General features: G+C 36.7%; 2 protein-coding genes across 4 annotated transcripts in view; both read left to right on the top strand.

Moving 5' to 3' along the window:
- LOC107728013 (regulatory-associated protein of mTOR-like) overlaps window positions 1-3,435 on the top strand; it is a 319,255-nt gene extending 315,820 nt beyond the window's left edge. The window contains exons 28-31 of the mRNA XM_016538066.1: window positions 1,452-1,538; window positions 1,642-1,758; window positions 2,362-2,491; window positions 3,247-3,435. Coding sequence (XP_016393552.1) covers window positions 1,452-1,538; window positions 1,642-1,758; window positions 2,362-2,491; window positions 3,247-3,315 — 403 coding nt within the window. The 3' untranslated portion in view covers window positions 3,316-3,435. The remainder of the gene's footprint in view (window positions 1-1,451; window positions 1,539-1,641; window positions 1,759-2,361; window positions 2,492-3,246) is intronic.
- A 1,527-nt stretch (window positions 3,436-4,962) lies between these two features.
- LOC107728017 (platelet endothelial cell adhesion molecule-like) overlaps window positions 4,963-13,502 on the top strand; it is a 13,766-nt gene continuing 5,226 nt past the window's right edge. For 2 of the 3 annotated variants that reach the window (XM_016538067.1, XM_016538068.1), the window contains exons 1-11: window positions 4,963-5,096; window positions 5,226-5,243; window positions 6,594-6,887; window positions 6,961-7,239; window positions 7,334-7,603; window positions 7,963-8,232; window positions 8,336-8,617; window positions 9,164-9,442; window positions 10,099-10,200; window positions 10,282-10,312; window positions 10,555-10,631. In XM_016538067.1, coding sequence (XP_016393553.1) covers window positions 5,027-5,096; window positions 5,226-5,243; window positions 6,594-6,887; window positions 6,961-7,239; window positions 7,334-7,603; window positions 7,963-8,232; window positions 8,336-8,617; window positions 9,164-9,442; window positions 10,099-10,200; window positions 10,282-10,312; window positions 10,555-10,631 — 1,972 coding nt within the window. In that variant the 5' untranslated portion in view covers window positions 4,963-5,026. Of the gene's footprint in view, window positions 5,097-5,225; window positions 5,244-6,593; window positions 6,888-6,960; window positions 7,240-7,333; window positions 7,604-7,962; window positions 8,233-8,335; window positions 8,618-9,163; window positions 9,443-10,098; window positions 10,313-10,554; window positions 10,632-13,502 lie in introns of those variants that run through there. The other variant, XM_016538069.1, reaches the window with a different exon arrangement.

Consider the following 13,502-nt stretch of genomic DNA (forward strand, 5'->3'; position numbering starts at 1 on the left):
TGTATATATATATATATATATATATACAGTTTATATATATGTGTGTGTGTATATATATATATAATTTCCACCATTTTGCCACTATTTCTCCCCCAACCCCTCAGAATCTGGTGTTCTTGGTTACCAAAGAGACAGCGTCAGTAAAGAGCATGCTTAAAATATATCATGATGTTTGAAGAAAATGAAGAGAAATCAAAGTAAATATCAGTTGTGAACAATACATTTGTTATGCATTATTTCCAGTCATACTGTAATTGTATGCAATTAGGATACATTGAAAAGTTATTTCCATCACAAAATGTATTTAAAGACAATATGAAATTTAAGATGCTATGTAAATTATACTATGATGGAAATGAAAAGTCAAAATTCCAACAAATTCCCCTGTGATTCTTTTAAATACTCTGTTGAACATTGTTAGTAGACAAATTAAATAGAGTGTGAAAAGTTTCTTCTGAAGGAATTTATTTAAACTACCATTCAACATTTTTGGGTCAGTAAGATGTTTAAACGTTTTTGAAATATCTCTTCATCAAGGCTGCATTTATTTGTTTAAAAATAGTAATATTTTTTATTTTAAGATTTTAAAATGTAATGTATTCCTGTAATGCCAAAGCTGATCGCATGATTCTTCAGAAGTCATTTTAATATGCTGATGTGCTCCTCAAGAAACATTTCTTATTATTATCAATGTCAAAAACATTTGTGTTGCTTAATGTTTTTGTGAAAACTTTGTACTTTTTTAAGGATTATTTGATGAGCAGAAAGCTTAAAAGATCAGCATTTATTTGAAAATTCTGTCATTAATTACTTACCCACGTGTCATTCCAGTATGACCTGTATGATTTTCTTTCATCTGTGGATCACAAAAGATGATGTTTTGAAGAATGTTGGAATAGGAACCACTTTTAGTTCCTGTTTACTGTATTTACATGTATGAACAAAAATAACTTGACAGGAACTGAAACTGTGTGGTTATCAACATTCTTCAAAATGTAAAAAATAAATGCATGTATGTTTGGAATGACAATAAAAGATTTGAGAATGTAGTAAAAGATTTTTCAAAATGTATTATTATTATTTTTTTGGTGGGGGGTGGACTGTCCCTTTAATGCATCCATGCTGAATAAAATAATTAATTTCTTCCATCAATCAATCAATCAATCAACCAACCAACCAGTCAATCAATCAATCAATAAATAACTCTTATTAACCCAGACTTTTGAGTGATCTTTTGAAAGTCCACAGTGCCAAAAATGGCAGTAGTGGAAGAAACACCCTTCTAAAGAATTAGTTATTTATCCACTATGCTGTTACTAGAGAGATCGTTGTTATTCTGTGTTTTGGTGCAGTGCGTTCCTGCAGCTCCCTCTAGTGGTCAGTGTTTAACAATGCTGCCTAAATTTTGGGGACTGTAACTGCTTATACTAATCAACTATCTCTTTCTACAGTCGTGTGATGACTTATAGGGAACACGGTGCTTGGGTGGTGAAGGCACATCTGCAGAAGGAGCCTGAGGGACACATTATCAGTGTCAGGTAACTGCTTTTCTCTCTGACATAATTTCTCTTATTTCATTTAAAGAATATACCTCATGCCCTTCTTGTATTTAGCTCACAAGTTAGTTCTCCTCTCTTGTAGTGTTAATGGAGATGTGCGGTTCTTTGACCCACGGACACCAGAATCAATTAACATCTTGCAGACAGTGAAAGGACTGACGGCTCTGGACATCCATCCACAGGCAAACTTGTTCGCTTGGTGAGAGATGCACCTGCACCTTTATACATAATTTATACAATTAGTTCTATTGTGCAAAATGTTGCTGTTTAGAAAACAACGCAGAAGACAAATGCTTCCTTGCATCAATGACCCTCTATACACCTGGCATTAAGGTCCACATGTACTTCACTGAACTTTCACTGAACTGACACACGCATTATAAAGTAGAGATACACACTTCTCAAGACACATTCTGGTTGAGTTTAAGGTGCACTTGCACAACGCATAACGCTTTTCACAATGCATATCGTTTCAAAGCAGCTTCAAAAATATATATATATTTTAATTCTACAATAATTATATTCAGTTTATTATATTTGGTAGACTGAATAGGCCACGTGCTATCACTCGTACCTGAGCAAATTGAGTGCCAGTGCACAGAGTCAGTCACAAATAACATGTTTACATAGTCTAATAATAATAAGTTATTGCTCTCCCACATGTCCCGCATTGTTCCGCAGAATCACATCTGCTCACTTGTGACAGAGCAATAACAAGGTGGTCACCCTAGTCCTGATATGCTTGTAACTCATGCCTCTTTTTAAACCATTTTTCTCTCGTTCTCTCACTTTCTCTCTCAAGTGGCTCTATGAATCAGTTTATAGCTGTGTATAACTCCAATGGGGATGTGATCAGCAACATTAAATACTATGATGGTTTCATGGGGCAGAGAATTGGAGCCATCAGCTGCCTGGCCTTCCACCCTTACTGGGTAAGACAGATTTCGCAATGAAGACAGTCTTTATTACTATGAGCTGCAGTGTTGGGAAAGCTCATTTGAAACTGCAAGTTGTCAAGCTACAAGTTACGCATAAATTAAAGTAGTTAAACTAAAAGTAGCTATCCACATTGAAGCTACTGTAAGGGGCAATATTTTTAAATATATCGAATGATATAACTTACTATTTTAGCAGTATGATGCTAAAACAAAAATTTGCATAACGGCATAAAACTTGAACAAATAAATTTACAATAATTAAACATATTTGAATTTATAACTTGATGGTAGTGATGAATAGCAGCATGTAAGTAAATATTTTACTAATACTAAAAAAATTTCTCTTAGAAGCTACAATTAATCTGTGAATTATTTTAGAACCATTAGAATTACATGACCCATCCGAACTAACCAAATCACTAGAATAAATTGGACCTCCAGAGACTACTTATAAAAAGGACACTTTTTCTCCCAGTTGACATGTTGAAATTTTGATTCCAAAACCTATGGCTAAAGGAATGGTGGAAGACCAGCCAAATACTACCTTAACTCAGTAATGCCTCCCTTTATTATATCTATACAATGGAACCAATGTAAACTATTTTTGCTTTTACATACATCCACATTAACAGATGTCAGTAAGGCCACTGTGGTATTGGCCAACAAAACAAAAAATTACTTTGTACACCTTTTATAACATTTGTATTAGAAAATTAAAAACTATATTTTTCTTTATTTTACTTTATCAGCCTCATCTTGCCGTGGGCAGTAATGACTACTACATGTCCATCTACTCAGCAGAGAAGAGACTCAGATAACATCATGACCGCTCACCTTTGACCCCTGCTTGCCCCCCTTGGATGTAAATGACTTCCTGTAAATATGCAACAACCACAATGAATGTCTAAAGAAGGCTGCTGAACCCACACATGATGACTATATTAAAATGTTTGCTTGCTTGCTTGTTTGCTTTTTCCTTTTTCCTTTCACATCCTAGTAAAAATTTCTGCAAGCAAATGGGAACTTTTATTATGAGGTGACTGATGGAAACAGGCCCGGATCAGATATTGAGAAATATGTACCCAGCTCATAGACAGTTACCTCTGGGACAATCATGTCACAATCAAATTACACTTTTAATTCATGGCATAAAATCAAATAGATGAATGGAAGAAAAAATGAATTAGAGTATGTTTTGAAGCTCACCTCCGGGATTAGTTGAATTGACCCTAGTCCTGAGTCTACTGTTCTGTATTATGAGATGATGAAGGTAAAACGTCATTGTGTGTAGTTTTCCATCAACTTTAGTGCCCTGCTTTTCTGATGTGTCACTGATAATGTTAATGTTATGTTGTTAATGGTTTATGTAATATCTGTATTTTATTTTTAACCAGATAAGTTAAAAAAAAATTTTTTCATCTTTTAATCTCTTCATTTACTGTCCTTCTTTTTTTCTTTGTTTGTATTTTTGGCTTGCATTTCTTGGTATGGCTGCCATTCTCTTGCTGTTGTTGCATTAATCACTGAAGGGAAAGAGAAAGCACCTTTATTTGTCCGTCACCTTTCCTTAGGACTCTCAGTCTCTTTTTTGATTTTCTGCCCCCTTTGGACATTTGTTTTCATCTAAAGGAGAATTTGGTTTAGCACTTACCAGTGGATTTGTTCATGAATTGTGCCAGTATGAGATTACATTTTCAGCTCCTTGTCAGGGAGTGGGGGATGTACTCTGCCTTCATCAGATTGGAAATCACTGCTCTACTAATCCTCTTTTGGGTTTTAACATTTTAAAGAAAAGATAAATTAGTTAAATGAATTGAAACAATCGGGTGTTTTTCTGTGGCTGTAGACTGCTTTTTCACCATGGTTTAAAAGACGAATAGCAAGCATTCAAATAAACCAGATATGTAAATGTACAATTTGCAGTATTTGTCACTTTGTTTATTTGTCCGTTTGTTTCTGTCATAATTTTTCCCAGGTCCTCCTAATGTTGTCTTAGGTCAACATGTCATGTTTTTTTTATGCTAAGTGCTATTATTACTATATATATTCTTGAAAAACATTTGTTTTCAGGAACAATGCACGTCCATGTGAGAACTTGGCTTCTGCTTGTTTTCAAAGACATAGAATCACTGTTACAGAAGTAGTAATCAGTGAGCAGTTTAGTTTAGGGTTTTAGTTTAGTTTAGTTTTTTTTAAGCATTTCTCTGTTGTTCTCTGCTGGTTTACAACTGGAAATAGAAGGCTTTTACCTGAAGAGTAATGACACAGGTTCACCTCCACCTCCTGTCCACTGAACCATCCTCCTGCTTCGTCAGAGAGACGCAAATCCAGCCAGAGTGAACATTCCAACACTGGGCCTCATTTCCCCAGGAAGCAACACTCACTTCCTGTGAAATTAAGAGAACAGAGACTGTGTGAAGTGATAACTAGGCAGAGGTAAAGCCCTTCATACACAACTCCTCCCTCGATCTTCACTTCACTTTGTCCTACAGCAAAACATACGTACACACTAGTTAGAAGTGCTCAGCCATGTGGGTGAAGATTCAGCCCTCTCTAAAGATGGGCACCTTGTGCCACCTCCTCCTCTTCCTCTTCACCTGTAAGGACACTTTTATTTCTAGTACTGTTTCAAGTGGATGTTAAGGTTGGTTTGGATATAAACTTGATTTTTGTCTTTTTTTCTTTTTTTTTTGGTCTAACTGTGTTTGACAACATATAACACCATCAGCAGAGGAAGCCTGCGCAGGTCTGTAAATCACTCAGTTCTCAGCCTTGTATTAAGTTATTCAGTTTCAAAATGTCATAATCATTGTCATTTATCAGTGGAATCTGTACAATTTTACTGTGTGAAGTGGTTGATTTTGGTTTGTTAAATTAAATCGTAATAGGGATTTTGGAACCTCACATTTATTAATAATAGAAATCCTTATAATTTGGACTAAAAAATATTGTGACTTTGTACTGTTTGTTTTTGAAAACATGTTTATGTGTATTGTCACATGCCCTGGTTCTGGAAAGTAGTGGGAAGTGGTAGAGACATGAGGACTTAAGTAAGCCGTGTGATGTAATTCGTCATTCGCTTTCGGCATGATGCTCTTAGAATTCGATAGCCAAACATTATAAGCTTGAATCAAAATCTGATAATCTGCATATCATTATAACTGGTAGAGCTATGTGTACTGTAATACGTTTTAGCTCACTTTATTATTAACCAATTATTAACTTTGACAGCTTTTTGGAACTGTTCATTTATTCAGCCCTGCGGTGTGGTCTGTTTATTACAAATAAAGATTTTCATCACTAATACTAATTAGTTGGAACTTTACATACTTACCTGCTACTTTACTTGCTTGCTTATATGGAATATTAACATAAAAATTCATTAATTTGTCACACCGCTGGACCATTACAATGAGCTAGAAAAGAAAAGTTAAGTCTGTAAGTTTAATCTATATGTTGACTCTACATGTCCATTTGTGAACTACCCAAATATTTTATGTAGTTTCGTTGTTAATGTGACATTGAAACTGCAACTGCATGGAACCTTACATACATAAGTATTACATACATATTATTGCAAAATTATGAAATTATGTGTTGGTTTCTGCCATGTGTGCGTGTGAATGCGTGCAGACAGACGTTTCTAAAATAACTCTCATCCCCAGAGATGGAAGCTTCTAAATATGTTTAACTATTTTCCTATCCGCCCCAATGTTTATGTACACCATAGGGCACCAATAAGGGGGGCAGATAATAAGGCTAATAGGACTGTTGTAAGAATATCAAATGCAATGCTAAATGAACCACTAAGGGGCTAAGATCAGTATGCTCATAATAATAATAATAATAATATGTATGGTAATAATAAATATAATATGTAATAGTATGCTCATAAGATAGTTCAGGGCTTCAGTAGTTAATTGAAGTAAATCTGAGTATATTTTACACCACCACAGTTTAGTTGAATCAGTCTTCTGCTGCAGTGTAAACTGTAACCAGTAGCAGTTTGAGTGGAATTAATTTCTGTGATGCAGAATCTCATTCCTTGAAACACCCACCACCATCTAAGTGGTAAAATTGCTTTATTTCTCCACAGAGTCTGTCATAAAAAGTGTGCAACTCATTATCCATCCGAGAAACGAAGTTGAAAGAGGTACAAATGTGTCATTGATATGTCAGGCAGAAGTGAGCCACAGGCTGGGGTCTCACCCCAACTATAAATACAACTTCTACAAAGATTTTCAGCCATTAAATACTGACCAGACCAGTTCTACGAACCACCTCTACTCTATACCAGATGCCAGAATGGCCCACTCTGGGAAATATAAATGTGCTGTTGTCATTGAGGAGCAAAAGAAGGAGAGCAGTGTCAAAGACCTGACAGTGAAAGGTAGAGGAACACATCAGTTCAATGTGTTGAAGAATTGCTCTCAGAATTCTAATATCTGCTGATGTTTCTGCAGGTCTTCAGACACCAGTCCTAACAGTGGATAAACTGAAACTGAGAGAGGGAGATGATGTTACTGCTGTCTGTACAGCAGAGGGAGAAATAGGTTCTTTGACATTTATCTTTAGTGATGGATTTGAGGAAATCTACACGGAGAGCACAGTCAGTCACCGAGTTGAGCGGCAGCTAGCCCTTACTAAAGGAACTGTGAATATATTTTGCTACTATTCTATTAAATTGCATAGCACAATAGAACGCTCTAATGAGAGTAATGTGATCAGTCTTGACATTCAAGGTACGTCAATATATTTTTTTCATAGTATACTGTATAATAAATGTATTTGTTCATCCAGGAAGTGTAAACATGTCCACATTCCTTTCCAATTCAGAGCTGGAGATCAATCCCAATATTAAAGTCAATCCATCAACATATGTCATTGAAGGAGATCTCATAACCTTCAGTTGCAGTGTTGATACAACTTACCAAAGAAATTCTGATCTCAAAATCAATCTCATCCATGGACATACCATGCTCAGTTTGAACATGACACAGACAGATTACAAAATGTCTGCTAAGGCTAATGACTCTGGGGAATATGAGTGCATCTCAAGGCTTGGTGGTGTTTCTAAAACCTCCGCTATGAACATCACTGTAAAAGGTGAGAGACAATGAATGCTTATCAATATTTCCTAATGTATTCTTTGTGAAATTTCACCTTAAAATAAGATTAACTTCATGACCATGGGCCATCAGTATGCAGAAAGGACAAAAATAGCTTAATAAAACAGCTATAGAAATTGGTCAATGTGAATTTTATGTTATATTACAAGTCTTCAGATGCTGAAACGTTTTTGTGTGAAAATCCTTTGCTGCGGTCACACCTTAGAAAATGTATTTTAGACCTTTTTTTGCTTTCATACTGAAAGGCAGTGAGCATTAAGCACAGTCTGGTCTTGTCTACCCAAACACTTTTAAATAAATTATACGTTGATAACTGTTTGTATATTTTTGCCTCAGAGCTTTTCTCCATGCCTTTCCTGAGCATTCACCCAACTGAGGTTTTTGAGGGAGAACACTTCACCATCAGCTGTCAAATCAGCAGCTTTGCCTCAGAGAGGATTCGAAAGGATGATATAAGATACTCAATATTGCAAGACAAAACACCTGTAATAAATGGTAGCATATACAGTGGCACTGCAGGCAAAGCGTCCAATGGGAAATATATATGTGTTGCTGAAGCCAAAGGGATTATCAAAAAGAGCGAGAGGGTGCTGTTTGAAGCAAAAGGTAGGCAGTGCCTGCTCATCCACTTTGTCTAGAAAAACAAAAAATATGATCAATATAAAAGAGACAACACTTTTTTTGTTAATTAACCATTGTTTCTCTTAAGTTCTCGTTTCAAAGCCTGAGATCTCAGTTGATGGTCCTGTTATCATGAATGAGTCATTTTGGATTCATTGCCACTCTGACAATGGAAGTCTGCCAATTGTCTACTCACTAAAGAGAAACAACATTACCCTGAACAGGACTGAGGTGTCTGACCTTCATGAGAAGGCTAGTTTCTTAGCCATGATATCAACTGCTTCGGACATCAGCAGTTATATGTGTGAAGCAGAGAATAATGGCCAAGTCTCAAGCAAGATGAGTGAAAGGCTACATGTGACTGTAATAGGTGAGGTCATCATAAAGATATCTGAGGTCTAAAAAGTCAGTAATGTACAAATGACCAGGGACAGATAGAATCTATGAATTTGTTGAGGATTTTAGAGTTGATTTGTTTACATTTTGAATATAAAATTAGCCAATGATTAAAGAAAGAGCTTTATAAATTATGGGTATTCCAATTCTGCAGAAATATATAAAACTTTTTGTTGAGTTCTGCATGTGCATATTCAAATGTAACTGATTGTGTTATTTATATGTAATATAGAATTACTTTTCAATGTTAAATATTTCAATTGTTTGAACAGGATTTTAGAAGAAAAGTTTGGGTCCAGTGGATTATACTAGAATGTCATTTCATTTATATGATTTAAATGCTGTGGTTCTCAACCTTTTTGACTCAGAGCCCCCCTGATTAGGTTTCGACTATTTTTATATGTTTGTAACAGTTTATTAGTTAGTCCTGGCCCCCTGGTTGAGAACCACTGATTTATAATGTTATGTCATTTCGTAAAATCTGTTTACTTCATTGAGTTTACTGTTCTCTTGTTTTTAGTTCCAGTAGGGAAGCCCTTACTGACAGTCATTCCAGTTCCAGGAAACATTGAAGAGGGCAGTGATGTTACCCTGATATGTAACATTCCCAAAGGCTCTCCACCTATCAGTTTTAGTTTTTATGGAGGCAGTGGCACAAAAATCTACAGCACCACAGTTCAAAGTAATTCATCCTCATATGATCTGAGTGCAGTAAAGAGACAACACAGTGGAAATTATTATTGTGAGGCAAATAACCAGGCAGATGCTTTGATAAAGAGTGACACAGTCACAGTCGAAGGTGAGCTTTATCTTTCTTTAGCATCAAATCTATAGTCAATTTTATGAAACAACATTTTTCTGAACTTTTATGATTATTGCATGTGCTGTTTTTATGAGAGATTGCATTACATTTGTTCACTCTTTCAGACGTTCATTTCAAACTTTTTGCAGAGAGTGAAGAGTTAAATCGCACCCATCTTGAATTTTTTACTTAGTTTACTTTGTTCTTGAGCCTGTGCATATAGAATAACATGCTCTATGTGCCTTTTTTTCTTACCTGTAAAGTGACACTGCCACTGCTGTTTAACCACCTTTACCTAAAGTATGTGTCATGGTTATTTTTTGAAGCCATGCAGTATGTTTATGTGAGGAACACATTGACATTTAAATCGTTATTCAATGAAAGTATTGTTTGACAGCCGTGATCACCTTTCAGTTTCATTATATTGGAAAAAAGCAGCAAGGACATTCTGCAGTTCAAAACCCCTCCTGTGTTCCATGGAAGAAAGAAAATCATAAATATTTAAAAAGCGATTTTTACTTTTTGGTGACCTATTCTTTTAAAGAAACCAAATATGCAACATTTTATCTAACATCTAAAATCTGTAAGGTAAAAAAAGAAAGTCCATGTTGTTTGTCATCTACTCATTCTCTCTGTATGTGTCCACTCTATAGTGAGCCTGGCAAAGTGGAAAAAGGCTTTGATTGCTGCGTTCTGCATGCTTTTAGTGGCCCTGCTGGTCCTTTTCATCGTTATGCGCTACAAGGCCAAGCGAGGTAGAGAGTCCTACAGCCCCCCTGCATCACCTGTCTGACCTGTGAACCAAATTCCCTTTTCAACTTTTCTTTCTGTCACAGGTAAAAGAGAGATGGCTGCCGAACTATCAATGTGAGTCGACTGGCTTATGTTTAAGTTGGTCTAGAGTTGAAGGCATTAGAGAAACAAGATGAGGTGGTTTTGTGTTATTAAATAGTCGCTACACTCATCTGACCATGCCTTACCAAGTCATGTGGTCCCAAACAGACAAATCTGTTTTAAAAGGAATAATTTTCATAGAAAACCAGGAAATTTAGGTAGTGGAGAATATTTAATAAGTACATTTGATTTTTTTCTCTCTCATCATTCCTCAGAAAGCCTGCAAGCCCTAAATCAGATGACTCTTTAACCCTGAGTCTTACCCATGACACCCATTATAGCGACCACACAGGTAGTCTCTTTATATTTTTATTTTTGTTCATCCACAGTCATCATCCACTCCATTCATTCTTTCACTCTAGTTCACCAGTTCATGTTGTGGTCATTTATATTACCTGTTCAGACCCAAACTCTTGCAAGACTGACCAACCCTGACTATATATATATATATATATATATGGTCAGTCTTGCAAGAGTTTGGGTCTGAACAGGTAATATAAATGACCACAACATGAACTGGTGAACTAGAGTGAAAGAATGAATGGAGTGGATGATGACTGTGGATGAACAAAAATAAAAATATAAAGAGACTACCTGTGTGGTCGCTATAATGGGTGTCATGGGTAAGACTCAGGGTTAAAGAGTCATCTGATTTAGCACTTGCAGGCTTTCTGAGGAATGGTGAGAAAAAAAAATAAAAAATCAAACATACTTATTAAATATTCTCCACTACCTAAATTTCCTGGTTTTCTATGGATATTCCTTTTAAACCAGATTTGTTTGTTTGGGACCACATTACTTGTACAGGCATGGTCAGATGAGTTTAGTGACTATGTAATAACACAAAACCACCTCATCTTGTCCCTCTAATGCCTTCAACTCAAGACCAACTAAGACATAAGCCAGTCAACTCACACTGATAGTTCGGCAGCCATCTCTCTTTTACCTGTGACAGAGAGAAAGTTGAAAAGGGAATTTGGTTCACAGGTCAGACAGGTGATGCAGGGGGGCTGTAGGACTCTCTACCTCGCTTGGCCTTGTAGCGCATAACGATGAAAAGGACCAGCAGGGCCACTAAAAGCATGCAGAACGCAGCAATCAAAGCCAGGGATCTATCATAGTTTGATCATGTTTGTGGAAGTGTATCATGGCACGAACAAATGAGATCTCTGAGGACCTCAGAAAAAGAGTTGGTGTTGCTCGTCAGGCTAGAAAAGGTTTGTCATCTCTAAAGAGTTTGGACTCCACAAATCCACAGACAGATTGTGTACAAATGGAGGAAATTCAAGACCACTGTTACCCTCCCCAGGAGTGCTCCACCAACAAAGAACACTCTAAAAGCAAGACGTGTAAAGGTCCACTAAGTTTCAAAGGACTGCAAGCTAACTTCTAAGCAACTTAAGGCCTTTCTCACATTGGATAATGTTAATGTTTATGAGTCCATCATCAGGAGAACACTGAACAACCATGGTGTACATGTCAGAGTCGCAAGGAGAAAGCCACTACACTAGTTGTTCTACCAAAGAATGGTTAAAGAAGAACAAAGTTAATGTTTTGATGACCTTAATCCAATTGAAATTTTGTGGAAGTACCTGAAGCAAGCATTTCATAGGAGGAAACCCACCAACATCACAGAGTTGAAGTGGTTCTGTACTGAGGAATGGGCTAAAATTCCTGCAAGCCGTTGTGCAGGACTGATCAGCAGTTACAAGAAACGTTACTTGCAATTATTGCTGCAAAAGGGGTCAAACCAGATACTGAAAGCAAAGATACACATACTTTTGCCACTCACAAATATTTAACACCAGATCATTTTTCTCAATAAATAAATGACAAAGTATATATTTTTGTCTCCTTTGTTTGATTGGATTCTCTTTGTCTACTTTCAGGATTTGTGTGAAATCTAATTGTTTTGGGTCATATTTATGCAGAAATATAAAAAAAAAAATCTAAAGGGTTCACAAACTTTCAAGCAGCACTGTATGTATAGAACTATTTAATATTGAGTCCTTGTATGATCATCAGACACCTGCAGGAGTTTCTGAAAACTGTCGGTCTTGTGGATGGAAGTTCATTCTGTAGTTTTGGGACATGCCAAACACTGCACTGTACCCCAAAGTGTGTTTGTCATATCTACTAGGGATGCACCGATACTGGTATCGGTATCGGGCCCGATACTGAGCTCCTGTACTTGTACTCGTACTCGTTAAAATGCCCCGATACCAAACGCCGATACCACACAGCATGTGATGAGCGCCATATTCAAACAAAAAACACCAACAACAGAACAACAGACAGCAGAAAGGAGTTAAGGAAGTATATGTATGCAATGAATATAAAACATTCAGTATTAATGCCTGTATAGCTGATTTGCGCCAGCTGCGACAACAGAACAACAGACAGCAGAATGGAGTTATTAGAGATTAAGGATGTCTACGAAGTATATGTATGCAATGAATATAACGTTAAACATTCAGTATTAACGCCTGTATAGCTGATGTGCGCGAGCTGATAAACAAAGCACGCTGAGTGGATTGAGCGCGCGGCGGCGCAGATGCGCGAGCTTGTCGAGCGAATATACCTTTCTCACAGACATCACTGGAAAGTTTGTAGTTCGGTCGGAAATATGTAAAAAACAAGTAAGTAAACAATGCACATGTTACTTAATGGTAGGGAGAGAGAGAGACAGAGAGAGAGAGCGCGCGCGCGCGCAATTCTGTTGTGTGATCTTTGATGTTCACTCACTTAGCACACGCATCATTTGGAATAAAACTAAATCGTAAAAATAAGACCATTTATAGGGGCATTCACTATAAACATCATTTATTTTCAACCTTATGCATGCACGACTTTCTAGCGAAAGTGAATCTAGCAGCCTGTGTGAAATGCGCTAGGCTGTACTACTGTCCTCTCATTCTGCATCAGTACAAATACCTGCACGCGTTGCGCGTGTTTTGCTTGCTTGAGTGTTTCTGCATTATATGAGTGGCTTTGGAATATAAACCGCAGCACGTTTCAGATGAAAAAACGCGACTTCTATTTCTGAAAATATCACAGTTAGGAGATTTATAACGAGTGGTTATTACAGCAAAGCGCGTGGTTACAGTACTAAGCGACTGCAATGGAACAGCTCTAATGCTATTAAATTAAAGATGATGTAACA

The sequence above is a fragment of the Sinocyclocheilus rhinocerous genome, unplaced genomic scaffold (assembly GCF_001515625.1).
Source record: "Sinocyclocheilus rhinocerous isolate Xijiao unplaced genomic scaffold, SAMN03320098_v1.1 scaffold998, whole genome shotgun sequence".
Taxonomy (NCBI): domain Eukaryota; kingdom Metazoa; phylum Chordata; class Actinopteri; order Cypriniformes; family Cyprinidae; genus Sinocyclocheilus; species Sinocyclocheilus rhinocerous.